Below are 25691 nucleotides of genomic sequence, written 5' to 3' on the forward strand. Positions count from 1 at the left end.
TCACTACAAGCAGACATCTGGCCATAGTAGACCCTCATAATTGCAAGTTGAATGAAGAAAATATCCAAGGATCTAAAGTTCTAGAAGCCATAACAGCAGAATGACTGCAAATAAAAGTAGGAAAAGAAGTCATTCTTGCAACAATTACCAGTTTCTCTCTCCCCATTCCTTTGGACAGGCCTCCTACAAGAAGCCAATTTCCAGCTGCATGTGATAATGGAAGGGTTTTGCTTTCTTCTTATGTTAAATACAAGTGAATTGATTAAATAGAAGACAGTGTCTGATTGCTAGGAAATCAGTGACTCAGATGGCATGGAACGGAACCCGGGGAGTGAGAAAGAGAAAGCAGAAGGGGGAGGAAGTCCATGCAGCCATCCACGCCAAGGACACTCAAGGGCTGATGGGACCAAGCCTTGGAGGAAGAAGGATTCGATATCACTGGGTCCAGCCTCACTATTTCTGGGCCCACAAGGATAAGGGATGCCAGGAGTTGGCTGTGGACCCAGAACTAGAACCCAGGGCCTCCTCCCCTTCTTCACCTTCCCCTCACCCCCTGCTTTCTCTGCCCACCTCCACCCTTCTTGCCGCGATCCCTACCTCCTTTCTGAGTACACTTTCCATTATGGACATTTAACTTCAATAAAAGTTGTATATGGTGGGGGTGGGCACTGTGGGTGCTGTCTTTATATATATATATATATATATATATATATATATATATATATATATAAAACATTGAGTACGTAGAAGAAAGACATTCAGTACAGACTTTTATTTTTTTAAGATTTTATTTATTTATTTATTCGAGACACAGAGGCAGAGAGACAAGCAGGCTCCATGCAGCTAGCCTGACATGGGACTTGATCCTGGGTCCCCCTGGGCTGAAGGCAGTGCTAAACTGCTGAGCCACCCGGGCTGCCTCAGTACAGGCTTTTAAAATACAAGCAAGGAAATGGGAATTTACCCTGCAGAGTTTGAGGCAAGCTGTGGGAACTTAGGAAGCCTAATATAAATGAGAGGGATCTAACTAAAGAAGGCTTCCAATAACAGCTAGGCTTGAAGCCAGGCCTTAAAGAAAAAGACCCTTGGTGGGTGTAGCAGCTCAGCAGTGACTTTGGGCAGAGCACTCTAACTGCAGGACTCACCCTCACAGACAGGCCCCCAGGTTCTGGGGAGGGATGGGGAGCTGGAGGAAATATGTATGTGCCCACTTAGCTGCCATCCCAGCAGGGGAGCCCCCTCTCAGTGTCCATGCTCTTCTCTCTGAGAGACTGAATATACAAAAGGACAGTGGTCAAACCATATATGACATTAGAACTCGGACCCCAAACCTCTGCAGCAACCAGCCTGGAAAGCCAAATCACTGTAGCAGTAAGTGGGCCCGGAACAACCAGGACTCAGTGTTTGCCAGCTTCTTCCCAGTCCCCACCACTCCGTCTCTACCAACTCAGGACCAACCAGAGAAACCAAATATGCTCCCCAACCAATCCCAGAGGTGCCCCTTCTATTAGCCAGTCGCCAGTGTCCGGGGCAAACAACCTCCAATCATAACACATCTGGAGCCTCCCTTTCTTTCCCAGTTTAACACTTACCCCCTCCCTGCCTCTGAATCCCTTCTGGCCAAATGCAAATGATGGTGGATGACTCTTCTGCAAGCTCTGAATGAACAGCCTGTTTGTTCTCATTTGGGGGATCTTGATTTATTTCTGTATCTCCAACAGGGAGTCTGGACACAAATGGAACATACTCAGGAATCATATTCTACCTCCAGATCAGGAGGCAGAGCCACCTGCCAGAATGTCTCTTCCTGGCTCTATCCCTCCCAAAGGCAACTGGTCTCTCAATGCCATGGACCATTTTTGCTTATTTCTTATTTTTTATGGGAATAGAATCCTATAGTGAGGGCTTTTTGTGTGTGTACTGACTTCTCTGGCTCAACATCAGGTCCGTGATATTTATCCATGTTGTGTAGAGCAATATGTTCATTCGTACTCATTGCTCTATCCTGGTATTCTACTTTGTGACTTCACCACAGCTTATATAGCCACTCTACCTTGGAGAGCCCTTTGGGCTGATACCAGTTTGGGGCTATTATAAACAGTGCGATTAGAAACAGTCTTGCACTAAAAAAAAAAAAAAAAAAGACAAGAGAAACATTTTTTTTAAAATATTTTTTTATTGGGGTTCAATTTGCCAACATATAGAGTAACACCCAGTGCTCATCCCACCAAGTGCCCCCCTCAGTGCCCATCACCCAGTCAACCCAACCCCCCGCCCAACCTCCCTTTCCACTCCCCCTTGTTTGTTTCCCAGAGTTAGGTGTCTCTCATGTTTTGTCACCCTCACTGATATTTTCACTCCTTTAAGAGAAACATTCTTGCACATATCTTGGTAGACATAAACTCTTGTCACTATTGTGTTCATACCCAACAGCAGAATTGCTACATCCTAAGTTATGCATATGATCAATATCAGCAGGATAAAAAAAATATATCAGCAGGATACTGCCAATTTGCCAACAGTTTTACCAACTTCTCTTCCCCTAAATGTCTATAAAAGTTTCAGCTGTTCTGTTTCCAACACTTGATCTTGTCAGAAACTTTCACTGTAGCCTTTCTGGTTGGGTATGTTTGTAAATTTATACTTTGTAGTCTTCTTATTCCCTATAGGCTCCAAGTGGTACTGTTTCCTGGATTTAGTTGTAGTAATTATTAATATTAAGGAACCAATCAATACAACACCCCACCCTTGCTTTAGGAACACTCCTTTAGACGACCTACTATTGTGTTGGTAACAAAGTAATGGAAGGGGGCCCTTAGAGTGAGGTCTTTGCTTTGTTATTGTATCTCTAATGCCTTTCCCAATACTCTGCACAGAGTAGGTACAAAATATTGTATAAATACGTGAAGGTATGATATGAAAGCCTATTTATCTACACCCCACTTTGTGAGTCATTTCCAACCAGTGGAGGATAGGCAAGGGTCTACCTCATTTTAGGCCTTAGACCTGGTGCTGGAGAATCCTTTACATTTTTAATTATTATTTTTTCTATTTTTAAGTAATCTCTACATCCAACGTGGGGCTCGAAACCATAACCCCGAGATCAAGAGCTGCACTCTCCATTGACTGAGCCAACCAGGCACCCCCTGGAGAACCTTTTTTTTTTTTTTTTTAAGATTTTATTTATTCATGGGAGACACAGAGAGAGAGAGAGGCAGAGACACAGGCAGAGGGAGAAGCAGGCTCCATGCAGGGAGCCTGACGTGGGACTCGATCCCGGGACTCCAGGATCAGGCCCTGGGCCGAAGGCAGGTGCCAAACCGCTGAGCTACCCAAGGATTCCCTGGAGAACCCTTTAATAAACATTTGCTACACCAAACTGGCTTCCTGAGGCCTGGCATTTTGGCTTGTGCCACCCTGCTTGATCTCACACACCCTCAGGCCATCAAGCCTAGGCCCACACATGATGATTATAGTCCTATTGTGAGACTATTAGGTATAATATTGTACATTATTACACTACTCCAACATCAGGCAGATCTTGGCACAGTGTGCAGGAGAGTGTTGGTGTGAAATCTCACTTTAAATGGGGTCGCCGGGGGCACCTGGGTGGCTCATCAGTTGAGCGTCTACTTCGGCTCAGGTCGTGAGCCCAGGGTCCTGGGATCGAAACCCTTGTCAGGCTCCTGCTTATTGGAGAGCCTGCTTCTCCCTCTCCCTCTACCTGCCATTCTGCCTGCTTGTGCTCTGTCAAATAAATAAATAAAATCCTAAAAAAAATAAAATAAAAGTTAATGGGGTTCCCAGCTCCAGACATGCAATCAGCTGCAGGTCACGAGCAAGCATAGAAAACATCTAGGTCTGGGGCTCAGCAATCAGAACTTTCCTTTGCATTGTCTCCTCTGGTCCTTGCTCCCTCCTGGTCTTGCAGACTAGCTCTACATTGGGTCATAATGGTGCCCCTCACACAGGGTTGAGGACTGAGCAGGTTAATCTGCGTATGGCGCTTAGCCCAGCACCTGGCGCCCAGCAAGGTATGGGGTCAGCAGCAGCCCTGTGTATCCCTTTTGTTGTCACCCGCAGCTGCAGGCATGTGGAATGCTGGGGGACCATGTCTAACACCAGGTGATGTTGAGAGGTGGAGAGGTGCTACACATCTCATCAAAAAATAATAACACCCCACAGAAAGGTGGGGGGAGGGGAGGACATGTGATTTTCATCCATGGAGAGTAATCACTTCAGCACAGATTAGACGGGGAATGCCGAACACTGCTTTCCCTGGCGGGGGGGGGGAGGGGAGGTGGGAGCAATTCATGGAAAGCAAGTGACCTCAAGGCCTGAATGACTCCATCCTAAGAGATTCCTGTAAGAGCAAGAGACGTGCAATGGAATTTGAATCTGGCCCAGATGGGTAATTTCTGCCCATCAGAACTGGAGGAGGCCCCTGGTGCAACAGGTAAGCTGCCACTGGACACACCCACATGTCGCCTCTGTGGGACAGGAGCAGTAGCCAGACCCCTTAAGGAGCTTGTCAGTGGAGGCACCCCCTTCGGTCTCCTCTAATACAGGGACTCAATGCTCTCACTCTTTGAACTGGTTCAAATGGGATGTCACCCATTTGTCACAGAGGCCAAGAAACTAAGAAGGGAATGCCTAATGCTGCCTTGGGAGGAAATAGGCCTTTATCAAAAAATTCTCCTGATCAAGCATGCCCCTTGGCTGTCTGAAACCCTCAGTCTCTGAGTTACAAAAGGAACCTGAACAGAAAGGGAACTGGGGCAGCCCAGGTGGCTCAGTGGTTTAGCGCCGCCTTCAGCCCAGGGCCCGATCCTGGAGACCCGGGATCAAGTCCCACATCGGGCTCCCTGCATGAAGCCTGCTTCTCCCTCTGCCTGTGTCTCTGCGCCTCTCTCTCTCTCTCTCTCTCTCTCTCTGTGTGTGTGTGTATGTGTATCTCATGAATAAGTGAATAGAATCTTAAAAAAAAAAAAAAGAACTGGGCAGGGGTGAACAAGACTGGCCATGAGGACATCATTATTGAAGCTGGGTGATGGGCACATGGGGAGGTTTCATCCTATTTCCTCTTATAGATATTTCTTAGATACGTTTCCTTATATTCTATTTTTATTTTTAAAATTTTATTTATGAGAGAGACAGAGAGAGAGGCAGAGACAAAGGCAGAGGGAGACGCAGGCTCCCCGTGGGAAGCCCAATGTGGAACTCGATCCCAGGACTCCGGGATTGTGACCTGAGCCAAAGGCTCAACCACTGAGTCACCCAGGTGTCCTCTATTTTTCTATTTGAAAGTTTTCCAAAATAAACATTTCTTGAGGGCAGCCCTGGTGGCTCAGCAGTTTGGTGCTGCCTTGGGTCCAGGGCCTGATCCTGGGGACCCAGGATCGAGTCCCGCGTGGGGCTCCCAGCATGGAGCCTGCTTCTCCCTCCACCTGTGTCTCTGCCTCTCTCTCTCTCTCTCTCTCTATCATAAATAAATGGATAAATCTTAAAAAAAAATTTTTTTCTTTAAGAAAGCTGTGAATAATCTAAAGCCCAGCAGGGTGAGGAATGTCTTCTTGATCTCTGACCAGAAATTTCCCCTAAATCCAATTACTCTGAGCACATATAGCAAGGAAAATAAGGTGAGGGTATAGCATTGTTCTGGTTCAGTAGAGTCAGTAAACGAGGTCTGTGTTTTCCAGGGGAGAGAAGCTATGGTGGCTCTTGGGTTTTGAGGGAAATATTTCAGCAGGAGAGAGAAGGTAGAGAGGGATTGATAAGCATACTTTGACTGCTGGTGAGTCTGCTTCAAGCGATTGGGATAGCACTAGGCCTCTGGCCCCACCCCAGCCTTTACACTGAAGTGAAGTGTGTTCTCCCAAATCTCCAAGCATAGGGGGCTGGGTCTGACACTGGGGGTAGAGGTTCTCTCTCCCTTCCTGGCCTCCACATGGTCCAGGCCATGGTAATGAGGGTAACCTGTCTGTGTCACCCTCCTACACACACCCTCCTGCAGCTGAAAGCCACACTCCAAATCCGGGATTCCTGGGATCTGACACATCTTATGGACTACCCCAAGCCCTCTCCTGGCCACAGGCCTCATTACGCTGGCCAATTCCCAATTCTGCCTGAAATTGGCATTTTAGAGGCCTTCAGTTGTCCACAGCCAAAATAGGAATGCTGTTCCATGTAAGCCAGATAAGGGCTTCTGGGAAGTATCATTTGAATAGTGCCTGGTAGATCCCTGAATGACTCCCACACACCTTACCTAAAGGGGTCTCCCATACGGCTGGTAATTGTGCTTCAAATTCCACTAGCAAGGGTTACCTGGGTGGCTCAGTGGTTGAGCATCTGCCTTTGGCTCAGGTCATGATCCCAAAGTCCTGAGATCAAGTCCTGCATCGGGCTCCCTATGGGAACCCTGCTTTTCCCTCTGCCTATGTCTCTGCCTCTCTCTCTGTCTCTCATGAATAAATAAAATTTTAAAAAAGACAAGAAATTCCACCATCATAGCAGCATCTTTTGGGACTACACATTGCTTTCTTGAGATACTCTTTTTCCAAAGCTATCCTGGGAGAGCAACACATTAAATTGGCATGAATTGTTTACTGAGCCGGGTATCTGAGAGTGAGGGAGATCACAGAGGTCTAAGAGCAAGGGTGATGGCAAGTGTTGCAGACAGCTTGGGTAGGGACTCTCAGGGTGTAGGCTGTTGGGTTCGGAGTGAGGGTTGAAAAGTTTACAGGGAGAGGTCATTAAAAGTAGAGGTCACTGAGCACCCTAAGGCAGTACAAAGAAAGGCTGTAGTAGCCAAAGCAGGGTATAGAGCCTACCAGCTGACAGTTTGGGGGTGCACCGCTACCATCCCCAGGATCTCTCCAGGGAGCTAGTCTTTGCCTCTTGCAGAGCACAGGAATGGAAGCAGCTCCTGGGGCTCTGGTGCCTGCTTCTTGTCCAGAGATGGCTGCCTCAAAAACTCCATGAAGATATTCCCCAATCTATCTGGCTGCTCGGGGCCAACCCTCCCCCTACCCCAGTAGACATGCCTCACTCCCCTCTCCCAGAGCTGCCTCCTAAGGTGTAACCAAGTGCTGCAGCCCCTCCACATTTGTAACAACACGTATCCAATCCTTAATAAGTGCCAGGGACCATTTTAAGATTGATGTAGATAAACTCATTTAATACACTAGATCTATCTTTATATACCTATAAAATTTTACTATTCATCTCCATTTTACAGCTGAGGAAACAGAGGCACAGAGAGGTTAATCAAAGGCACAGAGTGACAAAACAGAGTGAGTGAAAGTCAGAGTGGGGTGCAGCCCTGGGCCACCCGACACTGCAGAGTAGCACCCTTACCCACCAGGCACTCTGCCTCTTATAACCCTCAAGTCTACCAGGCAGGGCAGGGGACAGGGGGCAGCTGTCAGTGTTTACCTACTCTGAGTCAGGCATTTGACAAACACTCATATGCTTCAATCTCAGAAGAACCAAGTGGAGATGAGCCATGATACTCACTGTCCATGTGGGGAAGCAAGACCAGAGAAGTCTGATCATCTGCCAAGGCCACACAGCCCAGGAAAGGGTGGGCCTGAAATCCAAACCACCCAACAGGCTTCTCCTCCCCAAATCTTCCTCTCCTGACCCCACCAAGCTCAAGAACATGGAGACCAGAAGGGAGGGAAAAGGAAGGGGGATGAGGCGGGTGGAGAAAGACTTCAGAGGCAGGCCTTAGTCTAGCAGCTGCCTTATGTTCCCCAGGGGTCCAGGAGAACCTCTGGACCTCCACCACTTCTTGGGGGACCTCAAGCAGCCATGTCCCTGGAGATAGACCATCCTGATGATCCTACAGTAATGGCTGAGCTTTTGGGGTCTGGAGGAAGGTCCCATGGGGTCCCTCACCCTGCATATCTGGCTAGCCACCGGATGCCAGGGCAGGATGGGGGACACTGCTGATGTTGCTGCACAATCCAGCAGCATCTCCTGATCTGTGGACTTGGGCAAGTGGGTATACAGCCTAGATGGGGGTACCTCACTTCCTCCAGAGAATAAAGGTGACAATCCAGATTGCAGGATAGGCAAGGTCTGGAGCACAGGGGGAGGGCATGAGCTGGGACAGAAATCTGGCCTGAGGCTCCCCTCTGACCCCTGGCTCTGCCAGCCCCACAAAGGGGACAAGGCAGGAAGACAGCATAATCCTTGATGTGGCTAAACATCCCAGGGGGAAGGGAGCTGATCCATGGCAGGGAGGGCCCAGGGGCTTCACTGGAGCAGGCGCCGCCTATATAGCACAGCCAGGAGCATGGCCAGAAACACCCCCGTGGTGGCTACCCCAAGCCACGGAGCCCAGGAGCTGGCCTGGACGGGCTCCTCCTCGACTGTGGGCTGTGGAGTGGCACATGGCCCAGGATTATGCTCCAGTAGGTCAGCGCTGGGATCCTGGACCACTTGGATCCTGATGGAATCCACCGACTGGTACTCATTCTCCTCTGGGGCATTGTCAGGCCCCGCGCCCAAGGACCTGCTGTAGCTGAGGGCCAGGTCCGCAGAACAGCCCGAGAATGGCTCACTGTCCACCTGGGAGGCCAGCCTGCCTGGCTTGCTCAGCTCCAACTCAGAGCCCCAGCCAGCAGAGCTACGGTCTAGGCCGGGCAAGCTGTCTCTGGTGGAAATGTCTGTGGGTACTGGAGCCGTTGCAGTCTCCTGGGAAAGAAAGGAGGGGCTAGAAGGGACTGGAGATGACTCCATTCCTGGCCAGAGTGTGAACTAGAATCCCAACCCTCTAATTTCCAGCCCATAGTCCAGTGAGGAAGCCACACCCTCTTGGAGACTCAACCCATTGATTCTGCAGGAGGGCAGTGGGGAAGGGGGGGCGGGGCCTGAGGCTCTGCAAAGGTATCAGTAGTGACTTCCTTCAAGGCACCCCTCTCCCTACTCCCCGGCCTGCCTGTGAGCTCACCCTCATGCCCTTCCCTGGGCCCTGGGTGGCTGTGGCATCATCCTTCTGTGACATTTTGCCTAGGCTGAGGGCTATGGAGCAGCCACAGGGTCAGAGGCCTGGCCATGTGCCTGAAGGGTCCAATGGACTTGGTTCCTCTGTCAGACCGCAGCAGCAAGGCCTCAGGTGCAGGCCCAGAGGGGGCAGCTGTGGGGGGCTGGGTCAGTGTGGCTCCCTCAGGCTGCTTTAATCCAGCTTAAGACTGCTGTCTGTAAAGCCCTGGTCACAGAAGGGCAGACTGGATATCCTAGGGGCAAAAATCAAGGCACTGAGGCAGACAGGCCACCCTGCTCTACCCATCACTGTTCCGTCTGCCAAACAGCACTGCTGAGTGTAACCAGGAGCTGCAAGCTCTAAACAGGCCACCCAGCCCTCCTGAGGCAGCAGCACTTAAGAGCTCTAATGATTATTAGTATTCTAAAGGTGGTGGTGTGGTGTCTGGACAAGGCTAGATCTCAGCTCTCTCCCTACACCCTCAAGAAGAAGCCATGGAACAGCCCAGGCTAGAGGCTGAATGGAGACTAGAAAGGGTCCAAGAACAGGGCTTGGGGGGAAAGCCTGGATCACTGCTAGAAGGGAGAGACTCACCCCTGAGGGTACGTTGCTGCTGATGCTGGGCACTGTGTTGGCAGGCCCCTTGCTGGGCACTGTGCTTGCGGACATCTTGTGGTCAGGCACCAGGCCAGCAGGCACTCTGGGGGGCACTGTGCCCGCACGTGTTGAGTTGATGGGCAGTTTGGACGGTGGTAGACTCGTAGTGGGCATTGTACCAGAGGGTTTTGAGCTGGCAGGCAACTTGGAAGGCGCCATCCTGTCAAATGTTGAGTGGGTAGGCACCTTGGAGGGTGCTGTGCTGGTGGTCAGTGCACCAGTGGACACCCCTGCCATGGTGGAGCAGATGGTGGCCTCACCATGGTCGCCAGCAACCCCTGCAGAGGCCGAGCCAGGGGAAGAGGAGGTAGTGCCGGTGGACAGAGCTAATGCTGAGGGTGCAGGCAAACGGCTGGCCCTGGGGATGGAGCGGCTCAGGGGTTTGAAGGAGACAGTTGGAGACACAGGCCCACGGGCTGACGTGAGGCCGGAGGCAGTGCCTACAGGTGGCAAAATAAAAGGGGAAACACAAACCACAGGACCGTTACCCTAAAATCACAGTCGCCTTGGGATCAGAAGGCTGAAGAAAAATCTCTATAGCCTAGCTCAAGTACCTACTGCATCCAGGCCTCCCAACCTCCCAGCCGTGGAGTCCCTCTGGTCATTGTACCCCAGGCCCAACGGTCCAACTACTGCAGGTGCACCTGTGGTCCTCTCTATCCTTAGTTCGGGACCTAAAACTGCATCTATTCTCTCATGAGAGTGAAATGATCCTTTCCCCTGACAGCATCTAGGAGTTTGCAGATCGTTAATTATCCTCCGCTCTTTCTTCTCCTGTCTGGAACACCCCCCCCCCCTTTCCTCCTGCGTCTACTCCCTAGCTTGGTACAATTTTGGATGCTCCCGCCTCTGCCACCTTCCCCTCCCCGACCAGCAGGAGCCATCCTGGACCAGGGCGAGGTGGCTCTAGTAGAAGAGTTCACAGTAGTCATATGGCACCAGAGGGCCCCCCAGCCCCAAGTATGTGCAAATCTCCCAGGAGGCCTAAGGACTCGAGGGAAAGGGGGGCAGGAACAAAGCCAACCTTGAGAGGAGGGCCTGAACTAGGGCAAACAGGAGGGAGCAGAGGATGATGATTACCCATGGAACCTCTGAGAACACACATGTCAGGCTCTAACGCTGACAAAGGCCTGGAGTAATTCGGATGTACCACCTCACTGCCCCCAAAACCTAACACCACAGAATCTTTCAGGACCCATGTCCATGCATGTCCTGATATCTAAGTGCCCTCTGCCTCCCTGGTCCACTTCAGTCCCCTGAAGCTCCCATTTCCTGAAAGGTGTTCTACTGCAAGCTGACACTGAACAGCATAAATGGGTGCTTGGGAAAGGTTTTTGGAGTGACATGGGCATAGGGCGCTAAGATGGCTTCTCTGAGCCTTTAACTGTTCCCGTGCCTTGTGGCTATCCCAGGGACACCAAAGGCAGGGAAGACCATAGTGCTCCACAGAACACAGTTTAGGAAATAACGATGCAGAGACATGCCAGCCTGAGAGGTCAGAGTGGACAGCTCTATATTCCCAAGGTGGGGGTGCAAAGATCTAGTGTGGGGGTCCGGGCCCTCACCTGATGAAAATAATACTTCCTCTGGGGGCTGAGAGGCTTTAGTGGTTCACTGGCAGCTAGAGCCCCTCTTGGGGCAGGGCAGTGCCTAAGGGTTCCCCTGCCAGGAGATGGCCCCGGCCTTCTGCACCATCCTACAGGTCCTGGAGAACCCCTGCAGTGTCAGTCCCCTTGGAAGAGTCCCTAATCCTTTTCCTCTAGCTATATCCACACCTTCTGCAATGTGAGATGGGGTCTGGCACCCTACTCCTTGACTCTGCTAGCCTCGTGCTTTGCTCTGGCCCACAGAATAAGGTAGGAGGAAAGCTGTCAGTTCTGAGCCTTTGTCCCAGGAGCCTGCTCTCTCAGAATTCTGCTCAGCTGCAATGAAAGAGACTTATCTGGTGAAGGATGAGGACTCACTGAAGCAAACCAAGGGGCCCCAGCCAAAAGGCTTACGCAGAGTGTGCATGTGTGCCAGTGTGTACACAAGAGGGAATTTAGCCAAGATCTGAAGAACTACTCTGAGCCAGCCCAAATTGCTGACCCACAGAATCAGGAGGGAAATAGTCCTATCTTAAGCTACTAGATGCTGGAATGGTTTGTGACATGCAAAATACTGATATGCCCTCTAAGGATTCGGGTTGCTCCCTGAGGTATATCCTCTTTATTCCCACCCTTGCCTCCTGTCCATGGAAGCCAGAGGGGCAACTCTAGTCTTCACCCTCACTGGGAGGTCAGAGAGGCCTGTAACTCCAGATTCCACACATACCTGCTATATGGGCACCGCCCAGCCCTGTATCCTGCTCCTGATGCCCACTGGCAGTCAGAGGGTTGACAGCTGCCATGTCAGAGGAGGGCTCCCGGGGGCCAGCTGGCCTTCTCACAGCCCCAGAATGGGGCATCTGGGGGACTTTCTTTGAACTCTGCAAGAGGGAAAATAGAAATGAGGCAGTTGCTTCTCCCAGAAATGGGCATCTCCTACAGGCCTCAGCCCGTGCCAAAAAGCACAGAAACCAAGGAAGCCCCTGGCCCTGGCTTTGGTCCTTGACAGACCCTCTGCCTACAGAAACCTACCTCATAGAAAACACAAACCATCCCATGGGGAGACTCTATTCATCTGCCTGCCCCGTAAAAGGTCTCCCTCTCTGAGGCTGCTGCACAGACCCCTTTCTTGGACTTCAAGTCCATGGTCTGGTGTTTCCTGGACACACCCCATTGTCCGCTTATCACATCCAGATAGAATCAGTCATTTTCCCCCTGAATTTGACTTTGCTGGCAATGATAACTCCATCCATCCCCTTACTTCCAGCTTTCCCAGTATCCCTCCACTCATGGTTCCCCGGTCCCTCAATCTAGTTCAACATCTCATCACATGAACCAGTGCAAAGACCTCAAAACTGTGACCTCACAGCAGGTTGATAAGAGGGTTGGGGGCTGCCACAGGGTGAAGCCCTGGTCAGCAGTCTGAAAGCCAATTTGGAGCATATCTCCATTGAGGAAGCCCTGAGGTTCTGAGCAGAGATTAGGCATGATTTGTGATGGAGACACAAAAGCAGGGGGCCCAAAGTAGACTGTGAGGACGCACCTCTTCCAGGGACTCTGGTAGCTGGGTGTCCTGGACAGGCAAGGGGAAACTTGGCTCCTCCTCTCTGTAGCCGTTGGTGGGTGTACTGGGGGCCACAGCAGGTGCAGGGGGCCCTGGAACCTCAGCAGGAACTAACTGTGGCTCCGCTGGGGCTGGAGGGTGGTTTGAGACCCCTGGGGGACAAAGATATAGTGATGTCAAGGGGACACTAGGAATGCTCCCAGTGACAGGAGAGGCCTAGGTGTTCCTGGCCCCCTGGATTGATAACTCTCAGCCCCCTGAAGCTCCCAAAGCTGTCCTGATGTGGGATGTACTTAGAAGAGACAAGATTCACTGAGTGGGAGACAGTAGCAGGAAGGAGAAAGAAGGGAAGGAGGGAGGGAGGGAGGATAACAAGGAGGTAGAAGGGATAGGGCGAGCACATGGGGCACCTCACAAGCCTCTCACCACCTAGACTGGGTCAGCAGTTGCCATTTCTCTGTCCTCTGGCATTCTGGAACCCAGTGGCTCTCTCTTCCTCGTTGTGGATGGCTGTCACCACTAACTGACCCCTCAGAAAAAAAGAAAGGAAGGGAAGGAAGGAAAAAAGAAAGAAAGCCAACAGGAGACTATTATAAGGCTATAAATCTGAGCAGGGTCTCTAGTTTGAAACATAAGTAGGGCTGGCTTGAGTTTTCTTCCTGTTTTGACCCCTCAGATCTGTCCTCACCAGATCCCTCTGGGCACCTGGCCTGGCAGGGAGCATCGAGAGGGGGCTGAGGAGTAACACAGCTGGGGTGGAGGACCTAGAAAGCTCCAGGGTAAGCTAGGGGGAGAGAAAGAGATGAGGGAAAGAAAAGGAGGAATCTATGAGGGATAAAGAGGAGACAGTGAAGGGAGGGGAAGAGAAGAGAGGAGTGGAGAGAGGAAGGTAAACTGAGGGTGAGATAGGAGGAAGTGAGAAAGAGGTGGGAGGCCTCTTTCTCAAAGAGGTGTGTCGTAGCCACATAAATTAGAGGAAGCCTCATTTGCTGAGCACATGGGAGGTGTCCAGCCCCAGCTAAGCACTCAACACGCCATCCATCATCCCTTGGTATCCACCACAGTCCTACAATGTAGAAGTCTGGTCGTTAGTCCCATTTTACAGAGGAGAAGACTGAGGTTTAAGAGAAATTAAGGGACTTTGCCAAAGAGACATGGTTAGCAAGAGGCTAAGCTGGGATCTACACCCAGGTTTGTCTACTGCCCAGGCATGGTGGGAGGGAGGATGTCAGAGGGAGGCAGGAAGTACAGGGGGGAGGGGACAGGCTGAATGGAGGCCAGGGGAACAGACATGGGTTCCATGAGGAGGGCCAGGGCAGGAAGCTCACCGGACAGGTTGCTCTGGTAGACACGGGCCACTTCGTCAGCCAGACTAGCCAGCTCACAGACCCTCAGCGCCTTGATGAAGGATTCTACCCAGCCGGTCCGCCGCCGAAGGCTGTTAAAGAGCTCCCAGAGGGTGCCCTGGTTCCCCCAGAGCTGGTAAGAGGCCCGCAGTCGATCCTGGAAGACACAGCCAGCTGCCCTGCTCAAGCCAGGTGGCCCTGGCCCCTTTCCCACTCGGGAGAGGATAGCTGCAGAGGCTCCAAGTAGCCCCAAGAGCGAAGCAGCCATCTGAAACTAGGTCAGAGCCTAGGACAAGACCAGTGTTTGAGGCGGGTACCAGGAAATAAGCTCTTACTATGTGCCAGGCCCCACACTTGGGGCGCTGCAAGAATTATCTCATGTAATGCTATTGCCCCTACTCTACTGGTGAGGAAGCCGAAGTAAGTACTTCTTACTTAGCAGAAGTAAAGAGCCTACAGACAGATCCCAGTTAGTCTATCCCCAAAACCTATGGTTTGTTTATGCAGCCCCCAAGGCAAAAAGAAAGGGTTTGGATTAGCAGAGTAGGAAAGGGTGTAGAGGGAACAAAAGATAAAAGGGGGCAAAAGGGACAGTAAGAGAAAGCCAACCCTAATAATCAGGAGCATGGGGCCCTGGAAGATCCTGATAAGGAATCTCAGGGCGACAGGGGTTCTAGATCCACTGAAATCCCACATACAGATGAGCAACCAGACAGCAGAAATGAAAACCCACAGGAAACATTTACTGCAAAATGAGTCACAAGGCATCCCCACAAGCCCCCAGATACAAGGGAGGGGGCCGGACACCACCACCTCCCCCCATCAGCCACAGGCCTGCGGCGCCACCACCACCACAGCTTCGTGGTGGAAGCAGAGTGCTGGTGCCCTCTGGGAGCAGCTAAATCTAGGAGGCGGCCAGCTCCACTTCACTTGGGGCCACAGCAGAGCAGTCTGGCTCTCGTGAACTCTCGAAACAGAGCCCTGGGCTCCCTGTCAGGACAGGGTCCCCTGACAAGGAGAATGGAGTCAACACAGCACGAACAACGATAAGAAAGACAAAGTAAAGTCCCAATGGAAGCAGGAGATGGGACTGAGGCCCAGAAATCTCAGGCAGCCAGCACCCTATATTTTAGCACTACACCATATGGACACGAGAGGGAGCTCAGCCACGTCGCAAAGGCCAGCCTGAATCACACTTCATTCTCCGAGTTAGAGAAGCATCAAGGTCAAGAAGCAGGATGGAGTGCCCAAGTGGCTCAGTCGGTTAAGCAGTTAAGTGCCTGCCTTCAGCTCAGGCCATGATCCCAGGTTCTGGGATCACGCCCCACATCGGGCTTCCTGTGCGGGAAGAGGAAGTCTGCTTCTCCCTCTCCCTCTGCTCTCTATCTCAAATTTAAAAAAAAAATCTTTAAAAAATTTAAAAAGAAAGAAAAGCAGGATGCAGATGACAGAGAAGGAAGGAGTTGGCCCTGGCTCTGGGCAAAGCTCTGGCGCCCCTGCCCCCCCCCCCCCCCCCCCCCCCCCCCCCGCCCCGGGTCAGCTGTCACGCCCCTGCTCACCTGGTCGCTTGTTGTAAGGCAGGACAAGTAAGGGAGTATCTCCAGAACATGAATACGGCCAAAATTGCTGAAATGGTGGCGGATATACTCGTAAGTCTTGTCCTCAGCAAACGTCATCGCTGTCTAGGTTCTACAGTGACACAGAGGCTCTGGCCCATAAAAGGATGGACGGAGAGGGAAAAAAGGACTGAAAGAAAACACACCACATATGGCAACAGAGTTGGGAGTGGGGTTGGACAGAAGGCAATCACTTCTCTTTCTCAACTCTCTGCAATGTTTGCTTTTTTCTTTAATCAACCAATTTTATTACTGCCTGAGTCCCAGAGGCCCTCAATAAACCTACTTAAAAATGAAATTGATGACCAAAAGAAATCATATCCGGGAAAGAAAAAAAAAGAAATCATATCCAAAAGAAAGAAAGAAATCAGATCCAGATCTAGGCCCCATTTCTGCCCGCCCTGCAGGTTGGTCAGTGTTGGGGAGGGTTCTGACTCCCTGCCATGGTCCCAAGGTCTGTATGTGTCCCTAGTCGCTGATAGCAAGAGGACTCCACCAAGGACTGCTGCTTCTTTGGGGTACACTAGAAAAAAGAGAAAAAAGCCCCAAAATAATAATAGGATCATCCTACTTTAAAGGTCAAGAAAATGAGGTACCAAGAAATTAAGGGGCTTGCTAGTTAGCAGAAGAGCAAAGATCAGAGGTCAGGTCCTTTCCAGAACATGACCGCAAGCCCACCATTAAAGCTTGCCACATACATGTTCTTAGGATAGGAGGCTAGTTCCACTCACCGTATGATCTAGGGCAAATTACCGGCTTTCTACAGTCTTCTCTTTACCCCTAAAATGACTCAGAGGGCTTGTTTTGACAATACAGTAGCTCAACTGCATAAGCTTGACATTTACAAGTGCCTCAATTACTAGCAATTGCTACTACTTGCTTAGGTAGGACTTACCACAATTTGCAATTATAGATGGGGTTGTCTGTGAGTTCCTTACCTGCCTCCCCCTCAGGGAGAGCTGCAGGGAATAAGAGGGACAAGATCTCTGCCATCATCCAATTTATATTCTATTGGGGTGGGACAGATAACAAATCAGTAAACACGTACATAAATAAGAATTCCAAATAGTAACCAAGTTATGAAGAAAATAAACCAGGGTTTTGAGACAGAATCCCTGGAGAAGGACGTGCTGCATGAACAGAGGTGGTCAGGTAAGTCTTTCTGAATTGGTGACATTTGAGCTGAGCCATTCTGAGCTGCAAGATCAGCATTTTGGGCGGAGGGCACAGCAATTTAAAAGTCCTAAGGTGGAAATGACCTTGGCATGTTTGAAGAACAGAAAGCAGGTCTGGGTGGTCCAGGTTTAGAAAGCTAAGGGGAGGGGAAGGGATCAAGGTCAAGGAGGTTCTGAAAAGTGGTGGCTCATGTGCAGTGTTGCAGGAAAGGACTCTGGGGGTTGTTATTTTTGCTTTGGGGGGTTTCTTGGAGTGAAATGGGAAGCCACTGGGGGTTCTGAGCAGAGAAGGGAGAGGATCTGACTTATGTTAAAGACCTCTCTGGTAGTTGTGAGGACCTGGATTGTACAGAGGCCAGGATGGAAGCAGGGAGACAATTGGGAGGCTGAAGCAGGGGGCCACAGGATGGGTATGGCCAGAATGCTGCCCATGGAGATGGTGAGAGGTGGCTGGATTCCTAGTGGGTCCTGGATGTGGGAAGTGAGGGAGAGAGAAGAATCAAGGATAACTCCTCAGGCACTAGGTAGATGGATGGTGCCATTTAGGCAGGCCAGAGAATCTGGTGGAGAAGCTGTGGTGCAGAGAGGATTCCAAAGCTCCATTTTGATCAGGTGATCATAGTGTCTCAAGTCTGAGACACTATGACATGTCCAAGTGGGTTTTCTGGGAAGAAAGGGGTCAGAAGAGGAGCCAGACTGGAGCAAAAATGTGGGTGTGTGGCTTGGGTGGGACTCTAGAAGATAATGTTGCAGAGCAGAGCTGGGGCCACCAGTCTGTCACCCATATGGGAAATGGGGCAGTAGTCCTGTCTGCTGGCCTCATAGCCTCATGTGGCATGCCTTGCTCTGTCAGCCACCAGGTGCTACATTATTGGTGTGGCAAGTGTCAATGACAGAAGTCAAGAGGTTCAAGAAGATGGGGCAGGGGTCCTCTGAGAGTTCAGGAGATGAGCAAAGAACTCTAAGGTGGCTAAATGACGCTTTTCTCCTTTCTTTCCATGGCATGTGGGGAGGGACAAGGATAGAGTCAGGTGATACATTCTTCTGCATCTGAGCCGCAGCCCTAAGGACAAGAGTTTGGGGGGTATGGAAGTAGAACATGCTCCAACCAAAAAGGAAGGAAGCCCATATTTGTTCATATTTATTCATGATCTACTATAGGCAGGCACATTCTAATTTTCTTTCCTTTAGGAGAGGAGAAATGATGCTGGGTTGTACAAACAGACCAGTGGCCCTAACAGGATTTGAACCCAGGACTTGCTGTCTCATTGCAGTTCACCATACACCTTACAGAACATAGGGGCTGCTGCAACAAGTGAGACTCACAGCCCCAGAGGGACCAAGGCCACTGCCTGGGTGAGGGGAGTCCCCAGATGGGGGTGTGCCAGGGAGGCTGAAAGACGTAGTCCCTTCTCTTGTAGGAATAGTATGTAAATCATTCAGACAAGGCTGACTGCATGCTAACCTGCCCTGTTCGGCAGTCGCAGTTCTCAGATCGCTGACTGTCCTTCCAGAAGTTTTTAAGGCTCCACAGCGTGCACAGAACGTCGTTTTTTGGTTGTGTTTTTTTTTCCCCCAATGTTTTCCTAGCAGCTCCTTCCGGTCTCAGAGAAGGGCGGACTGACGCTGCGAGAAGTTCCTACCTTGAATGCCCCGGACGCGCTGAGTGCGTCCCGGAAAGAAATAACCACCCGGAGGAGAGAGGCGAGGCCTCACTGATTTGGCTCCAATTCCTGGAAGGAACCAGGCCCGCGGAGGGAGGGAGGGAGGCTGTTCTGGTCAGATGTCACCACCGAGAACTGTCAAGGCCCGGGGGAGGACGGCGGCCTCTAGGCGCGGCCGCAGCTCCGGGAGGTTAGGCCTCGCCCCAGGGTCACCCCCGGCCTGCGGGGCGCTGGAGGCACTCAGCAGCCAGCGCCTGTCTGCTCCCCCAACCTCCCCTCCCGCCCGAGCACACGACCCACGCCCCCCCGCCCCGCCCGGCGTTGCCGCGAAGCGCGGCGCCTCGGGACCGGCTCTAACCCAGCCCCGCGCAGCCAGTCCCGTCCCCGGACCCCCGTGCGCCCCGGTGGGCTCCGCGTCCCGCTCCGCTCTTGCCTCCGCTGACCACCGCTCCGAAAGCCATCGGCGCGCCCAGAGCCCAGGGGACCGACCGCGCCCGGGACGGCTAACTTACCTCGGTAGCCACTACCCGGCTACCCGCGGACCTCCGCAGACACCCCGGAACCCTCCCCTGCAGGAGGGGGCGCGGCAGAGAGGGGCGGGACCGCGAGGCCATTGGCCAGGCGGCGGGGGCGGGGCGTGGCGGCCAGCCTGAGCCACTGGGCCGCGGGGGTGGGCGCTTGGCAGTGGTTCGAGGGCCTGGACCCGCGGGACAGGCGCTCCGGGCAGACCTAGGCTCCTGCTGGGGCGCAGAGGATCAGATTATTTTCTTTGTTTGTCCAGAACAAACTTCCAGGGGAAATACAGAATCTGGCTAGAACTCAAGTGGATGACCGACCTCGGAGTCAGTGCTCGGCTGGGTCCCCATGCTTCCTACGCCAAGCAATCACTCCTCCTGAGTAATTTGAGGGGGGAGGGTCTTTATGGCATTTGTACCGGGGCACCCAGGGCCTGGCATAAAGTTAGTGCCCAATAAATATCGAGTGATACGCAAAGTGCACAGGAAGCGACACCAATGCTGGGCCTGAGGAAGCAGGATCACAGTGCGAGGAGGCTGGGTAGGTGAGAGCAGGGCAGGGGCGCCAAGTTCGGGCTGCCCAGACTGCTGGCTGTGGGTCTTGAGTGCTGTGTGGGAAAGGCTTCTCTGCCCAAGGGTCTGGACCAGGTACCTCCCCACAGCGCCTGCCAGCTGCCTGGCCCTTCCTCTGTTTGGGGCTGAGGCCAGCAATTACTGAGCCTCCCACTGTGTTCCAGGTACAGGCTTAAAGTCTTATACCTTAGAAGCCACTAAATACTCAGACAATCACCAGGTAGAGGTTTATTTTTCCTGGTTTTAAGAAATATTAAAAGATTCAGGGGTGTCTGGGTGGCTCAGTCAGTTGAGGGTCTGCCTTTGGCTGGGGTCATGATCTCAGGGTCCTAGGGTCAAACCCGCATCTGGCTCCCTCCTCATCGGAGAGCTTGCTTCTCTCTCTCACTCTGCTGCTCCCCCTGCTTGTGCTCTCTCTCTGTCAAATAAATGAATAGAATCTTAAAAAATAAATAAATAAAAGATTCAGAAAATGGCAGTTCTTAAGTGAAACCTATGCCAAGCCTATCACCCAGCCACCACTCCTAGGTGTGTGTCACATGCACAATAGCTAATATTCATAGTGGCTTTGTTCACAATAGGCAAACTCTGGGAACGACCCAAAGGTCCATCAGCAGAATAAAGAGATAAACTGTGGTGTGGTCACATTGTGGAATAGTATGCAGCAGTGAAAAAGAGCAAACAATTCATATACACAGCATGGATGAGTCTCCCCCAGATAAATGGGCACCACTGCTAGCAGAGTCAAGTACAAAAAGTACATGCTGTCTGTTTCCCCAGTTGCAAGGTAAGGCAAGTTTGAAAAACAAGCAAAACTCATCTACATAAAGAAAAATCATTCACTGTTGACTTCTGGGTTGGGGTACAGGGGAACTTTTGCAGGGAATGGAAATGTTCTATATCTTGATGTGAGCAGTGTGCACATGGGCTTGTGCATATGTAAAAATGCATCAGCTGTACACTTAAGATTGTTATACTTTACCCTGCAACTTAAAAATGAAAGAGAGACTGGGAACCTGGATGGCTCAGTCTAACTCTTGATCATGATCTCAGGGTCGGAAGATTGAGCCACTGCCTCAGGCTCTGCACTCAGTGGAGACTCTGCTGAAGATTCTCTCTCTCCCTCTCCCTTTGCCCCTCTCCCCCACACTGTTATTTGTGCGTGCACATGCTCTGTCAAATAAATAAAAATGTTTTTAAAAATCTAGTCTATAGCTGATATAAACCTTTAGGATGGCTATTATAAAACAAAATAACAAGTATTGGCAAGGATATGGAGAGACTGGAACCCTTGAACATTACTGGTGGGAATGTGAAATGGTGCAGTTGCTATGGAACAGTATGGCTATTTTATTGTGGTGTAACATACACATAACATAAAATTTACCATTCTAACCATTTTTAAGTGAACAGTTCTGTGGCATTAAGTACATTCACGTTGTTGTACAGCCATCACCACCATCCATTTCTAGAACTTTTTCATCTTCCCCAGTAAAACTGTCTACCAATTAAACACTCCACTCTCCATTGCACCCAGCTTCTAGAAGCTCCTATTCTACTTTCTGTCTCTGAGTTTGCCTATTCTAGATAGCTTATATAAATGGAATCATATATTTGTCATTTCATGACTGGCTTATTTCACTTAGCATAATGTCTTCAAAGTTCATCCATGTTAAAGTATATACTAGAATTTTCTACCTTTTTAAGATTGAATAATATTCCATTATATGAGTAGACCATGTTTTGTTTATCCATTCATCCACTGCTTTTTACCTTTTGGCAGTTGTGAATAATACTGTTATAAACATGGGTATACAAAATCTGTTCACATCCCTGCTTTCATTTCTTTGGGTATGTATCTAGAAGTAGACTTCCTGGATTATATGGTAATTCTAATTTTAAATTTTAGAGGAAAGGGGTAGAGAGTTTCACTGGGGAAGATGAAAAAGTTCTGGAAATTGATGGTGGTGATGTCTGCACAACAACGTGAATATACTTAATGCCAAGAACTGTACACTTAAAAATGGTCAGAATGATTAATTTTATGTTATGTATATATTACCACAATAAAAATTCTGGCCTACATAGTCTTCTTGCCACCTTTGTCTGGGACCCAAAGGAGGGCACATCATCCCATCTGTGGAATTCTTGCCAAAACTCATAATTTGAAGCCAATCATGGGGAAATTTCAAACCAACCCAAATGAAGGACATTCAACAGGCATCTAGTTCAATACAGTAGCCACTTTGCACAGTAGCCATTTCCCACAAATTAAAATAGCATGTAAAACAGTTCCTCAGCCCCACGAGCCACACTTCAGATGCTGTATTTATGTGGCTGCCATGTTGTACAGAAAATATATTGTGCATTTCTATCATTTTTTAAAAAGATTTTTATATATTTATTCACGAGAGACACTGAGAGAGAGAGGCAGAGACACAGGCAGAGGGAGAAGCAGACTCCATGCAGGAAGCCTGATGTGCGACTCGATCCTGGGATTCCGGGATCCCGCCCTGAACCAAAGGCAGACACAACCGCCAAGCTACACAGGTGTCCTGATGTGCATTTCTATCATTGCATAAAATTCTATTGGAGTTTTTTTTTAAAGTATACTGAACAGCATTGATATACAGAATAACTCCCAAAAAATGTCAAAGCCACCATGGAAAGACAAAGAAAGACTGAGGAACTATTCCTGATTAAACAAGAATAAAGAGAACTGAGAGCAATGTGAGATCCCAAATTGGACCATGAAATCTCTGGATGTTGGTGGGACAAATGAGGAAATCTGACCAAGGCTTTGGGTTAGTTAATAATACTCTATGTTAATTTTCTGGTTTTGATCATTGGGAAATGATTATGTAAGATGTAAACATTTTATTATTTTTGCAACTGGTTTGTAAGTCTAATTATTTCAAAATGAAAAGTTTTAAAGTAAAATACAATATAAAATCATCTTTGGACAATATTGGCTATTTATATTAATTTGCCTTTCACTGTTGACTGCATTCCATTCTGTTTTATGAATAGAATTCATTTATTTTGGCTTCTTAAGTTTTTATTTAAATTCCAGTTAAGGGGGTACCTGGGTGGCTCAGTGGTTGAGTGTCTGTCTTTGGCTCAGGTTGTGATCCTGGAGTCCTGGGATTGAGTCCTGCATCAGGCTCCCTGCAGGGAACCTGCTTCTCCCTCTTGCCTATCTCTCTGCCTCTCTCTCATGAATAAATAAATAAAATCTTTTTTTAAAATGAATAAATAAATTCCAGTTAACATACAGTATAATATTAGTTTCAGGTGTACAATATAGTGCTCCAACACTTCCATCCCTCACCTCATGTTCATCATGACTAAGGAGAGACATCATGCTCTCCTTAATCCCCATCACCTACATCACCCATCCCCCACCCATCTCCCTTCCAGTAACCCTCAGTTTGTTCTCTATATTTAAGTCTATCAGATTTGTCTCCATGCATAGTTTAATTTTTTTTAAGATTTTATTTATTTATTCATGAGAGAAAGAGGCAGAGACACAGGCAGAGGGAGAAGCAGGCTCCATGCAGGGAAACTGATGTGGGACTCCATCTGGGGTCTCTAGGGTCACGCCCTGGGCTAAAGGTGCCGCTAAACCGCTGAGCCACCCGGGCTGCCCATCCATTTGTAGTTTATTGATCGCTGTCCATTTATTAGTGAAAGGTCAAGAGAGTGATCTATATCCCAGGCTGCAATCCCCTCCAGTGAGTGCCTTTGGAGCACTCCACTTTAAAGCTCATAACCAGGCCAGTGCCACAAGGCCCAAGTCGCCAGGCCAGTGCCACAAGGAGGGCTGTGTGGCTTATATGTGTTGATTCAGCAACCACCAGCTCACATTTCCCCCCAGAGAGCAGAGTCAGGCCCAAAGAATAGTGACAGAGGGCCCCAAAAAGGGAAATGTTCTCATGTCTGAGTCCCTTCAGGGAACTCTCCAAGACTGAAAAACAAAATATAAACCCTGCCTTTACAATCTTGTTTCAGATAGGTTTTTAAACTGTTATTATTTAAACTATTTTATTTCTCACACTGCCAATTTCATTACAAAAAATATATATTCTCAGTGAAGCTGGAGAAAAGTTATATGCTAATATAGTTTAATATAGGGAAAACCAGAATTGCTTGATGAAGAAAACTAAAATCTGTACTCATAAGGCTACCACTCCAGAAAAACAGCGGGTGACACTCCAGTGTCTTCTCTTTCTTAAAAAAGATTTATTTATCAGAGAGAGAGAGTGAGAGATTGAGAGATGAGAGACCAATGGGGGGGGGAGGAATGGAAAGGGCAGAGAGAGAAAGAATCCCAAGCAGACTCCCTGCTGAGCACAGAGCCCACAGGGGTCTGGACCCCACCACCCTGAGATCACCACCAGAGCAGAAACCAAGAGTCGTACGCTTAACCGACTGAGCCACCCAGGCACCCCACTCCAGTGTCTTTTCTTCTAGAATTTTCTTCCCTACGGTTCAGGGCCTCTGAGTCCTCTGGCTTCCAGGAGAGGACTAAACCAGCCTAAACCAGCTGCATGAGATCTTTGGACATAACAGGGTCTGGTATAAGCTCACCTTATCTCTCAGTGGTCTCAGGAGAAGAGGGCTTGGTCCATGTTACCTTGCAGGTCAGTCCCTGCTACAGGTGGCTCCTCCAAGGCTTAGTTAGCCCCTTTGATCAGCATGGCCTCTTCATCAGCCTCAGGGCATTGTGTTGCTGGTCATGTGTGACTCAGGAACTTCTGTCCTGCCCTTCCTTCCAGAAAATCACTGACATAAGTTGCTTGGCAACAGATATTTACCTGAGATTTGTAGGAAAACAAGTAAATGAGTGCATGGGCAGGATGTGGCTTCCAAGCTACCAGAGTTCCTAAAATTCACAGACCTCCCCCAATACAGGAGCCTTCCCCTGACCACATCCCTCCAAGGCCCCAGCTTCCTGCAACATTGCTGCTGCCCTGCTTGCTTTCAGCCCCTCTTGCTGTCTCATGTCCTAGGGCCCCACCCCTAGGATCTAGAGACAGTGAGGAAGACAGAAATCACTGTAGTTATTTTGTGCATGAAAGGGCTTTGTTTCTAGAAGCATAATTCTGTGAAATGTATCAATCTTCAGTGTGCCACTTGATTAATCTTTACCTATGTAAATACCTGTGTAACCAGCACCTGAACCAAAATCTGGAATATTTCCATCTCTCCAGAAAGTTCCTTTGTACTCCTTTATCAATCTTAACCCTAACTCACTATTCTGACTCCACCATAGTTTTTGCCTGTTCTTGAATTTAATATAAACAAAATCAAGGGGATCCCTGGGTGGCTCAGCGGTTTAGCGCCTGTCACATTGGGCTCCCTGCGTGGAACCTGCTTCTCCCTCTGCCTGTGTCTCTGCCTCTGTGTGTGTGTGTCTTTCATGAATAAATAAATAAAATATTTTTTTAAAAAAATAAACAAAATCAAATAAATACATGCTGTTTTGTGTCTGGCATCTTTCATGTAGTATTTTTTAAAAAGATTTTTATTTATTTATTCATGAGAGACAGAGAGAGAGAGAGAGAGGCAGAAACACAGGCAGAGGGAGAAGCAGGCTCCATGCAGGGAGCCTGATGCAGGACTCGATCCTGGGACTCCAGGACCACGTCCTAGGCCAAAGGCAGGCGCCAAACCACTGAGCCACCCAGGGATCCCCTAGCATTTTTTTTTTAAGTAATCTCTTACCCTAACATGGTGCTCAAATTCAGAGTTGCATGCTCCACTGACTGAGACAGCCAGGTGCCTCTACCCAACGTGTTTTTGACATTCATCTATGTTGTTGCTTGTTTCAGGAATTTGTTCTTTCATTGCTGAGTAGTATTCTATTATATAAATATGCCACAATTTTTTTATTCATTCTATTTTCTATGGAATATTTGGGCCTCTTTGGGTTCGGGCTACTAGCAATAAAGCTGCTATGAACATTCACATATAAATCTTTTTGTGGAGTTATGCACTCATTTA

The 25691-nt window shown here is 49.5% G+C and overlaps 1 protein-coding gene across 8 annotated transcripts; it reads right to left on the bottom strand.

The window, feature by feature from the left end:
• Positions 1-7156: 7156 nt before the first annotated feature.
• On the bottom strand, positions 7157-24537 carry MAVS (mitochondrial antiviral signaling protein). Of its 8 annotated transcripts, none has more exons than XM_072800186.1 (8): positions 19110-19183; positions 16697-16766; positions 15702-15888; positions 14125-14299; positions 12776-12948; positions 11960-12113; positions 9584-10086; positions 7157-8700 (listed from the first exon to the last, which is right to left on the bottom strand). In XM_072800186.1, exons 3-8 carry the CDS (start codon positions 15816-15818, stop codon positions 8260-8262), a joined length of 1563 nt encoding a protein of 520 aa, XP_072656287.1. In that variant the 5' UTR covers positions 15819-15888; positions 16697-16766; positions 19110-19183; the 3' UTR covers positions 7157-8259. The 8 variants fall into 8 exon arrangements, with proteins under 8 accessions (XP_072656287.1, XP_072656292.1, XP_072656289.1 ...); XM_072800191.1 differs by having other exon boundaries at positions 16654-16766; positions 19110-19145; XM_072800188.1 differs by having other exon boundaries at positions 18399-19115.
• Between the last annotated feature and the right edge of the window lie 1154 nt (positions 24538-25691).

This window comes from Canis lupus, chromosome 26 (assembly GCF_048164855.1).
Source record: "Canis lupus baileyi chromosome 26, mCanLup2.hap1, whole genome shotgun sequence".
Taxonomy (NCBI): Eukaryota; Metazoa; Chordata; class Mammalia; order Carnivora; family Canidae; genus Canis; species Canis lupus.